An 11,705-nucleotide genomic window follows, 5' to 3' on the forward strand; every position below is an offset into this window, starting at 1 on the left:
CGCTAATGTGTGGTATTTTGAAGTCGATCAAGAAGAGTGTTCCACATGCGAGTGTAGTAAACTAGGAAAAAGTTGTGACCCGGGTTTGCACGCGCTGCAGGGTACTCTCGGAGATTGCTGGGTTTACAGAATTTCTAGCGAGTATATGATTTCACACTTGGCTCATCCTCTGCTATAGAGGCACTTCGGTTCAACAGACGGCAAAGGAGAGTTAGGTCTAGGTTAACCAGTCTCAGCCATAATAGCTCAAGGCCCAGGATTATATAACGAGAGCGGTGAGAGGGAACGTTTTGACTAATGACCGTTGGACGTTCTCAGGTGCCAGTCTGCAATTTTGGGTAGGAGGCAGTTTAATTGTTTCCACTTGATGTTTCCCGGCTATATTGCCGGGCACAACATGTTACTCATATCAATTTGGGCGGCGTGCTACGCTTTAACTTTTTAAGCCTGGAAAATTGAACCTTCACGATAGACTTTTAGCAGCTTCCGCCATTCGTATGGATGGGTACTGTAGTCATACTACAAAAATTTACAGCAGGAAAGCAAACTTTCTGCCGGAAGACAGTAGCCTCATTTAAAAATTGGGACTAGTTGCCTGGCCACAACGTCGCCTGAGATACAAACTCATCTTTACGATGTAGTCATCTAATTTCAGTAGAATCGGCAACGGTCGTGTGAGCTCACAACCTACTGTGTGATTAAAAGCTAATTTTATGGATTTTCAAGCAGCCCTTTATCTGTAACGTATCACATGAATCCAAGCACAAGACTGCGCACTCAGTTTCTGTGAGCAGCCACAGTTGACCTGTGTACATAGATCGTCAGCGCACTTTGTGTTAGCTTCCCGGTCACGGGTCCTCGTCGGTCCCTTCCATTACTAGATACATGTAAGTAGCATTCAAATAAAACTCCGAATGCCCTTGAAGATGTATATGGAACCATGATTTTCTGCCACAGCATTGCAAGAAGCATTCGGTTAAAATTGCCACCATGCTTCTGTATTTTGCACCGGATCTCCCAGTGTATTAGTGCAGTCCCCAGCCTTGGTGTGGCTGCCCTTTTGTCGAGCCTGAATGGTTGCGACGAAACTTGCTGCCCCCTGAGTGATCCAGAGGTTTTCCGGTGTATTCTTCCTCCTCAGTTTCTTGGACAGTCGTAACCATCCTAATGACGTCAACTGATTTGCCTAATGCCTCCACGTATAGAGCTATCCACCAACACGAATGCGACATCGCAATGAAAGTGTGACGACTGCCATCTCTACTACGATAGATTGCCTATTGTTTACCATACTTATACTTTGTTGCCAAGTGTCACATGAGCACACAAGGCCACCCTCAGGCGCCTGTTCTCTCGGCGTTTCGAACTGTCACTCAAGTATTTCCTTCCATTCAAGTAAACAATGTTTCACAATCAACCCCCTCTGTACAACCGATTACCTGAATGTTTACTTTGCTAACTGCTACTTGTCTCTTCCCTCGGAGTCAAGCTTGTAGGCCCTGTCTCACATTCCACAGCTTCACATTACAGTAGCCATGTATCTCTCCCATTCTTCAAACCCTTAAAAGCTCCATCGCACCGGAGTCAATAACATGCCATCCCACCTTCTGAGATATGGTGGCCAAGACGCGTCGACTCTTGGCAGATATTTGCTGAATTCTCCGGACCACATCTGGGAGAAGCGAAGGTTTTTACATAAATGTGTTGCGTTTTTTGTCTGCATGCGGCAGGTAATCGGAGCACCGGAGCTATTTTGCTTTACGATGAGTTATACCACAAATGCAACAGGCGGCCAGCAGAAAAACAAGCGATCGGAAGTGGTCAGGAAGTTGAACATATTTTCTAATAAGAAACAATACAAGAGGAACTGACTGTTCAGCTTCCTTGTTTTCTAGGATGCATTGGAACCATACCGTAGTCAGCTCTTATTATTTGGAACAACATCAATGGGCTCCGAAAGCTTGTGCGATCGACTTTTGGTGACTTGACGGCTTACCAAAGAGGGTTTGTCACCTGTATCGCCATGCTAAAGTATGGAGCTCCAACGCACGGTGCTTAGATTTTAGCCGATGAAATCATCGCGGTGCATATAATTCAGGACATGTACAATAACCGCCCGAGGCATCAGGCATCCCTATTAAGGATGTGACGGATAACTGGGTCATATTTAAGTTGATAACGTGCTTTGTGTTATGGCAGAGGTTCATAACTCCGAACTACTGCTTGTGATGGAGTCTAGGGAAGGCCACTGAGGCCACTAAGTATTCGGAAGGTTGCATGATTGCTGTTCAGACGCTTTCCACATGCAGTGAATGCTGATGGATCACACGTGACCAACTGATTTTGGCGAGGTTTTTTTTTAAAAGAACCCGTATATGGCTTGTGAATACAGGCTCTACACCTTGTTGATCACAGATAGCAGATGGAACACGGAGGTAGAGGGGTACGCGAAATTTCCCTCCGCACAGTACAATACCATTGGGAGCCATTAAGAACGGGCAAAACTATGATCACAGTGGGGTCGTGTAGCGCCGATTAGAGCTCATTAAACCCTACAGTTTCTTGTGAAGTTTCCTTGCTTTGAACGACGAGTTTGGAGAAACCATGGGTATGCGCCCATGGATCAGCTTCAGGGGTTTGTAGAAAATCCACTCCGCGCACCGGCCATACTAAATCAATTTGAAGCCATTTAAATAGAAATACTAGCATTAATGGTACTGTGACCTCCTCTCGGCGTGTACACGCAACTGACCTAACGGTGAGGATTGATTTGAACTGGAGTACCGTTGCTTCCGAGGGAACCTAATTCTTACTTACGCCCTGTTTGAACAATGCTTGGCAAACAGGTTTTTTACGGTTGACCCAGCAAACACCCGGCGAGGACATGGTAAGAAAATTTTCAAGCTCAGGGCACACACATTCATTAGACAAAATTTTTTTCATTTCGGGTAGTAGCTGCGTGGAATGACCTTCGACGGTTTTACACGCTCCTTCTCGAACCCAATTTAAAGCACTATTAGACATTTATTTATGCGAATCCTCTCGCTGGCGAGCATACTACCCCGCGCTGAGAACATAAAGAGCAGTGCTACACCCTTTTTCCACTTGTGCCTTTCAGGTGAACGATAGCCACTGACGGACAAGAACAAAGCCGACCCGGGAAACTTGGGCAAAAGCCTCGATCCTGTGTATCAATCCGTGAATCCGTGACGACGTTGTCATTCGACAGATTCCATAGGTCGTACCGGAATGGCACGTGATCAGCTGTCGACCAATCAATAGTCGAAGTTTTGCTGGGTCCGCCGCAGAGCGACCTCTTTCGACCGATTTCTTTGGGGTTCCTTCAAAGTTTGTGTCTGATTTCATGTCCACGTTGAGCTTGAGTAGAGCGGGTGCGTGCGTCTTTCTTCACCAGGTCCTTTTTCCTTTGACCGGCTTATACCATCGCGGGTACGCGAGTTGGAATCTTTTTTGAAGTTTTGGGGTACGAATGCCAGGCTTCTCGGCGCCACAGAGCAGGAGTCGCTGGACTTTTGCCTTACTTCGAATGACGAATATTGCACGCATATGTCCCTCGGAGGAGACTCAGGGAACAGGGAAACTTGGCAAAAGCCTCGATCCTGTGTATCAATCCGTGAATCCGTGACGACGTTGTCATTCGACAGATTCCATAGGTCGTACCGGAATGGCACGTGATCAGCTGTCGACCAATCAATAGTCGAAGTTTTGCTGGGTCCGCCGCAGAGCGACCTCTTTCGACCGATTTCTTTGGGGTTCCTTCAAAGTTTGTGTCTGATTTCATGTCCACGTTGAGCTTGAGTAGAGCGGGTGCGTGCGTCTTTCTTCACCAGGTCCTTTTTCCTTTGACCGGCTTATACCATCGCGGGTACGCGAGTTGGAATCTTTTTTGAAGTTTTGGGGTACGAATGCCAGGCTTCTCGGCGCCACAGAGCAGGAGTCGCTGGACTTTTGCCTTACTTCGAATGACGAATATTGCACGCATATGTCCCTCGGAGGAGACTCAGGGAACACCGTCGTGTATGGTGAGAACGGTCCAAAAGACACTGTGAAGAAATACCAGGAAGGATTTAGGTATCTGTTTTTCGTTGAGCATGTCCTTCTCACCCCATCATGAAAAACTGGCTCAGAAGGCTTTCCTCTCTTCTTGATACTCGTATTGACTTCCAGAGTTTGTGGTGCTTATTTCAGACCGCTTCTTGGCTACTCAGACCAAGTTGTCTTCTCAAAACTAAAAGGACGACTTAACATATGTTGAGCGCGCCCAACGAGCTGCTACGAAGATGATTATTGGAGTAAAATCTGTTGATTCAGAAACGGGTCTCTAGTTGCTTGGACTCTTTCTTCTAGACTGTTGTTGCCTCTGATGAGACCTAACACGTGTGCCTTGTTCGAACATAGCCTGGATGACAGGTTCTTCACGTTTGACCCAAATAAAACACGGCTAAAAACTGGTGAGGTGCTCAAGCTCAGATTTCACACTTTTATCCGACAGCAACTGTTCTCATTTTGGGTAGTTTGTGCATGGAATAACCTTCCAGAGACAGTTGTTCATGTTCCCTTCAAAACCTAGTTTTAAGCAGTTTGAGATGTTTCCTTCGCACGTACGAGCACTGAAAAGCTTACTCCCTAGTGGCGAAAACCTGATGGTAAGGTCTAGTCCCAATCTAACGAAGCCTTGAGGTGTAACTTCCGACTGCAATGCCCTGATATCACCTGCAAACAGTAAGCGTGATGAGTTAAATGTCTAGGAATGTCCGTTTATGCACAGCTTAAATAGTCGCGGACGGAGTACGGTCCTTTGTTAGACACTTCTCATCTTAAGCGGTGGTCAATGGGCTCCGTTCGTCCTAACGATGAAGTACCGATGTTTTGGCAATTCTGCCATCTGAACCACTAAGATCATTAAAAAACTTTGTTTTTTTGAGCATTTGGACCAAGAGGCCTCTTACGCGGTCCTTAAATATGACAAATCTGAAGTGTCAGGTCTGCGGCTTGCTCCTCTTTTCCGTTAGTATCACAAGTTTACTTACCCGCTTGGATTTAACAATTGCACTGTTGCGCTTGTGGTTTGGCAGTATACTTTTGATCTCTCTTCATGAGCTTGGCAATCACTGATGTAGGTATAGCGGTTTATAATTTAGCGAGCGGTGTTTTCACTACTACCAGGTGGTCTGATGTTATCCGTCCAGTAGCGATGCAGAATACCTTCTCGTAATGATAATTTCTGACGAGATGGCTGCAGGTGCAATCAATACCGTTGGGAGGTGGTTGAAAATGAACGATTGCAGTGCATCCGGTCTCGCATCCTTATTTATGTTTGGCCTTTGTCAGAACACTTCTGAATTACTTTACAGAGGGACATTCTGTTAGTGTGGGAACCGTGAAGGGTAGGTGCGCTTGCTCCCTAGATTGAATTGAAGTAGGCTATCCGGGAAGGAGGTTTGCTCTTGATTAGTCACCGCTGTTCCCATTGACGCAATCTGGGAGTCCGTCCGAACGGCAAAGGTGAGGATCGGTGTGGATGGAAATTCTCTGTCGTTATTTACCTGTACGCGATTTCACTCAGCCCTATGTTTCATTTTCGTGTTCCACTGGCAATCGTTGTGTTTGCTAGATGAGTAAAATAACGGCACTGTCTGTTGTATTTCGATAGAACTGTGGCTTGCGAATGGTTGAGGCTACTCTATTCAGAGGGCTAAACTGCTCACACTGCGTCCATAGAATGTTGATGGTTGGGAGCTGTTGTGGGGATTGTTGACACGTCCCCGCCAAAAAAACATGACTTTACCGTACTATGACCAATTGTGCCCCTCCACTACCCATTTAGATATATTAGGGGTGTCCGGGCAACACTCGCATAGTACCTCATACCGATTTGGTCACGTATTAGACTAAATCAGTTGCCTGGTCTTCTAAGTCGGAGTTTGGAACATGTGTAGCGACTGGTTCTTCTGAAAAATATAGTGCGCTGACACTTCACACCAAGCGGCACTGTCTTGTGATTAGGCTTTTAAACCAAAGCTTTGATTGAGGTGCTTGATTGTCCTGTTCAGGTCTTGGGCACCATACCACTATGCCAGGCCGCGTACAGCAATGAACACCAGCTAAAAGCACTGTCATGTCAAATCGGCCTTCGTGTGGTGTCGTCAGCCGTGTTGCCTTACTCGCTGCATACAGCAGGTCGGGTAAATGAAAACACGCTACTTCTAAACCATCTCTTGTTTCCTGTTCACATGATTTTTCTTCCCTCTCTGTATACCCCAATAATGGCACTCTCATTGTAGACCCACCCGTTAGGACTGACGATCCCGTTCGTCTTGCATCGGTCTTGACCGCAGCGTTGGCCGCTCACTCGAAACTGACAGACTCATGTATCTCGAAATCAATCTTGAGTCCTTAACGGCCGGTCTCTCTGGCTTCCCTAATTTTTCCATATCGAAGCAAGCAAGACTACAGACTGCTCTTGCCCGCACTTTGGACTCGCTTCGAATCGACGTGCTACTTATTGGAATCAAGAATTTTGAATCCAAGAGCCACTGAGCTAACTGTCCCAGCATTCTCCATCCGTTTTGCGGCTGCCGAACTCTGGCGATCCAGCGGCCGCTGCGGCGGAATATGGAGTAACCGACATCGTTCTTAATCACCGTGCTGGCTTGTTTGGATTTCCGGTTAATCAATGTCAGTGGCGTTTCAGATTATCTGACTCAGTATTGGATGAATAGGCACCTCCGATCTTTGTTATAGGTTAGCCCTAGATCCCCCTTTCTGCCCCATATCTTTCTTTCTTTCTGTTACAGGATTTTACTGAAGTAAATTGACATGGTTGTAGGACATTCTCATCTAATGTTTCTGGCAATGATAATGATGGATTCTCGTTGAAAGTCGCTTCCGCGGTTCATTTGATAACGCCTGTGAGGAAATTTCACAGGTTCGATGTTTATTGTTGTCTGTTTGTCGTGTCTAATTGCGCGTCAGCCGACTAGCTCTGATGCCATTCAGTACAACTTTTATGATGCCCTGAATGCTCTATCACTTTGGACCAAAAGTTCAGTTATTGTGGGTGCTGGATATTTGAATGCACAAATGGGTGTACTCAGCGCGCCTGAGACTCAAAAGGTGGTCCGTTTGGATTACAGCCGGTACGTACGGGCAACGGCGAATAACTGGTCTTAGACCGCCTTTATACAGTACTAACGTTCGGACTTATCGAGGGATCGGACTGACGTTTGGTCATGCGTGCACGGAGTGCCTTGGATGTCTGGCCTCTATCTAAAAGACGTAGGAACTGGACTTCCCCCGCTACCTCTCAGTAAGCTACCGACCTAACACACGGCCCCATTGCGTTGCGAATTATGTCATCCGTCAAAAACACCCACTGGTGCTCCTAAGTCAATCCTTCTTGGGAAACTGGAAAGCAGCCGCTTGAATGTGTGTGTGTTCGCTCCCACTGGACTTCTGGTGTGCCGGGTGTCGTTCTACATCACTCATTTTAGAACTTTCTGAATTTAAATACACCTTCTTAGTTTAGAGTTTCTGACAATGGACAGAGTCCAAAGCAGCTTTCACACTGAGAAAAACGACCAACGCTAGATGTTTGGAAGAGTGGCGTTGTTCAAGGACTTAACTCAGGGCGAAGGTGTGGTTGTTGATTAATGGTTCGGTCGGGGTGGCTTTTGCCCAAAAGGAGGAAAATGGGAATCACAGAATAGACTCCATCCCAATGGTGGTCGTTCCAAATCTTTGTTAATTGGGTCGTCAGACTGCTCCTCAGGGCTTCACTATCGTGCGGGCTACCGGGTCGGTTGCCTTATCCCGCTGGAGAAATGATATCTCGCACTGGGTTTCTCTTGCTGAAGGGGCGCTGGTTTTGATGTTCCATTTAGTCTTGCTGGGTTATCCCAGAGGTTGTGTTGAAGGAGGTCGCTTGAACGACTGCTTTGAGTGTTCGGCCCATCGTTCAATGCCCACGATTTCGTGAGTAAATCGCCGTTCCATCTTTTTTCGCATATTGTTTCCCTGATGGTGTCTTTTGGCCAAATCGAATCAACAGACGCCGGGCGCGTTTGTTGCTTGTAGCGAAAGCCTTCTCCATCTCATGGGACTTCGCAGTCCACCAGCATTCTCTGTGATTTTTCGAGTCGATTATGTGTTTCGAGGGATCTATGTCCGCTATCGTAGTCGCCAGTTGCTTGTACGGCTTTTCTGGCAGCAATAAAATCTGCTTATCGCATTAATATTTTTAGTGTTCATTTAGTCGATTCGGATGGCTTGGACAGATAATTCTGTAAACCATGAGAATAGCTTTAACTAGCTACCATGAAACCTCCAGTCGCTTTTCGCCTTTAGCATGGCTATGCGTTTCCCCTAGCTTGCTAGCCAGATCAGCTCGATACTTCTGAGCCGCTGAAACTCATCGAAGTTTCTCTACAGAGTTGTCCTGCGTTGTCACGCGTAATGCTGCCGGAGAGTGAAATGATGACCGAGCCCGCATAATGGCATGATCACAGGCAAGCTATGTACCTTATAAGGAACCGCAATCTTTAGTTGAGGCTGTCTGTCGCAACTGATAGCCGTATGGTGCAAATGAATCCATAGGTGTCTTGAGGTTGATGGTCCCAAGTAACTCGATGTGAGCGCTTATACTGGGAGTCATACTGGCCAGGAACAGGCGATCATCAGCACACAACCGAAGTAATCGCTTCCCATTATCCATATGCTGTTCATCACCAGATCTACCACGCAACTTTGCTTCTTTTGAACCTGGTCATCCATCCGTTCATATCACCCACCACGACGATTATATCCGTCCTTCCTGGCCGAAGTGCTCATGAAAAATCTAGATAAAATCCGCCCTCAGATCGAAAACTGCAGTTTGTCGGGACGTATGCTGACATAAGAACAAACCTCATTTACCCCATAGACCCGAATCGATCTTAACTTAACCAAGCACATGTATAGAGCAAAGGCGACTGTTTACTAGAATCCAGTCCACTAAAGCACTTTTAGCCTTGGGCTGAGTGCAGCATATAGATCACAAGCAATTTGGTGAGGATCACCATACAACCGAAGAGTGCAATTTGGAACATCGGAGCTCGTTCTAGGTGACTTGGAATGCATCACCGTGGTAGGGTCCCGAATGCGTGTTTCGCAGGCACAATATAAATCGTTAAAAAAGAAAAGTAGGGTTTGAGCAAGAGACGCCAGTTGGACAGACGGACATTGAAGGCCTCAACGTGGACCAGATCTTTGGAGTTTAGTGAGGGTTTGTGTAGTTTTGTTATGTTGAGCGATGGCGCAGACTCAGAACGATGTTTGCGAAGCTGGTATATGGGTCGACTCCAGTGCATCATTCGATGGTTCGAGAGGTGGTTTGGGCGAGTGCCTGTGCAATAAGAGCTGCAAGGGCGAATGACAATTTCCGTTTGTCAGCGCCAAGTATGGGATCGTGGTTAAGCCTTCGGCTGAAACGTATGACTCAACGGGCAGCGGGAGAATATAGGGTTATGTTCGAAGACCCTTTCCCTAACCTCAAAAGTTTGAACTACGAGACAACAGTTTTTTTTCGGTTTTCGTGATGGACCTTTCCTGGAAACCAAGACTCACTTAGCTTTAGGGTCTGACCTGGCCCGACGGTTTAGGGACTAAGGCACAATGTGGTTGTACAATTCGGGTGCATTCTGAGCAGCACCAAACCATTTGGTTTTACAAATGTATTTCAACCGTATTGAATAATTCACTGGCGATCTCGGTCAGCCATTGTTGTAACTTTCTGACGGTAGTGCAACTTCTGTGTCGGTCTTTGGCTTCCTGCTCCGTCCTCTATGGTACATCAAAAGGCACGGTAGCTCGAGACAACCCCTTATAGAGACAAAGATTATTACGACCGCATTTATGGGATCATCACATAATGTTCCGCAAGATCGCATTAGAATCTTCGTGAGGGACCGCGAAGCATCAAGCTACAGGTGCTCGATCCAGATTGATCAATTAAAGCATGCACTCCGTATCCCGTACGTGACATATCCGTCCAATCGAAGTGATGTTCGGTTGTTAGGATCACCCGGCCTCCGGAGAGCTGTCGCGCGATCGGTGTGTGCTAACCTTGGGGACAACCTTTTCTCACCGGTCCTTTCCTGAGGGAAGGCATTATCACTGTCTGTATCAATTATGTTGGTGGCACCAATCAAACGCCATATCGCCTTCACACTGCACGACTTTACCTCCAGACCGCCTCAGTACGGTTTCTTGCCGTACGAGGACTCACTGTTCGTCGGACTGCTCATCTTTGGCCTTCCCGGTATGTTTCAAGCTTACGGAACTGAGTTTCATCCAGTGTGACCCAAAAGGTCCGTGCAGTACCAAAACCTGACCGCCAACACGAGGTGGCACATTAAATCTAAGATACTTTTCACTAGTTGTTGGAATCTTGGTAATCTACTTGACGCTTCCACCTGAGGGATCTTCAAGGACATCCATGACGACCATCGACCAGATACCAACCGTCTTTCACGCCCCCTAATTCTGGTGCACAATGAATATGTGGGGACAGTTTGTTCATAAAGGCAACAATAGCCTCTATCATCAAGTCAGTCGGTTGTCTCACGCTACGGCGAAAAGACACTCGAGCACATTACATCTCATACTGACCGGACATGGCATCAAATATGGATTTTGGCAGGCTTTCCAGGCTCGTTCGGGTGTCCTCAAAAATCTCCGGTCTCAGCTGAATTTTTTATCTGGACCAAATAAAAGGTCTCCAAACAAGCATGACAAGATGATGAACCAGTAAATGGAATACTTTAAATGACTTGAACCACTCGCCAACTGAAACCTCGGAATCAGTCCAGCCTCAATGCATTATCACTTCAACTGTGAAGAATCCGACTTCTGCCTCTCGACTACGCGACATCTGCAGCTAGGTACCGAAAGATGCTACAGCTGAACGCTTTCTTTCTACCGAAAGATGTACAGCTGAACGCTTTCTTTCTATGGGATGGATCTGTAAACATACCTGCGAAGCACTGTTGACAATTATCAACTGTCCTGAGTAGGATGGTATTACAATGGACACCAGCTTTGCATAAATCAACGAGCTTCCGGTATCAGTCGTCAATTCCTTTGTGTTTCACTATAGTACCACAACTCCTTTTCTTAGTACCGTACAATAATTTCCACCTGAAGCCGCTCAAGACGAATCATCAGGGTTGCCATGGCTAAACCGGTGGTGGTACAGGTGTTGCAGGGACATTGTTTCGTATGTTTGGAACCGAGGTTTATATAAGTTAACTTAAATTCACCTCGGTTCGAAACATAGAAAACGCTGTCTACACATGCCCTCATCATCATCATCGACAGCATGACGTCATTGTTCAACACCGATGCTTCACTGCCGTACAACCATAACTTATTTGAAAACCTTATTGTAAAGAAAAGAATAAAGGTGGATGGGGGAGGGACTTAGTGCTAGCTTAACACAATCATTCCGAGGGGCCTACACCTCCAGACATTCACTCAGGCAATCTGGACAGAAACTGACAACAAGAACGCCACGGACATCGGTTGGCAGCCATATCTTGTAGTGTCTCCAACCAGGCACAGTGAGGATCACGCGGTCCCCATCCTGGAAGGCGAGTAGCACCGACAGCAACCAAGCGTTTCGTGATCTCCTTCATACTCCTCTGCCA

General features: G+C 46.6%; 1 protein-coding gene across 1 annotated transcript in view; it reads right to left on the reverse strand.

Annotated features, from left to right (window-relative positions):
- Positions 1–7,978: 7,978 nt before the first annotated feature.
- Positions 7,979–11,705, reverse strand: part of T265_02691 (hypothetical protein) — a gene marked incomplete at both ends in the record, with an annotated part of 44,590 nt that continues 40,863 nt past the window's right edge. The window contains one exon of the mRNA XM_009166993.1: positions 7,979–8,223. Within this exon, the coding sequence (XP_009165257.1) occupies positions 7,979–8,223 (245 nt within the window). The remainder of the gene's footprint in view (positions 8,224–11,705) is intronic.

The sequence above is a fragment of the Opisthorchis viverrini genome (assembly GCF_000715545.1).
Source record: "Opisthorchis viverrini unplaced genomic scaffold opera_v5_34, whole genome shotgun sequence".
In the NCBI taxonomy this organism is placed as follows: Eukaryota; Metazoa; Platyhelminthes; class Trematoda; order Opisthorchiida; family Opisthorchiidae; genus Opisthorchis; species Opisthorchis viverrini.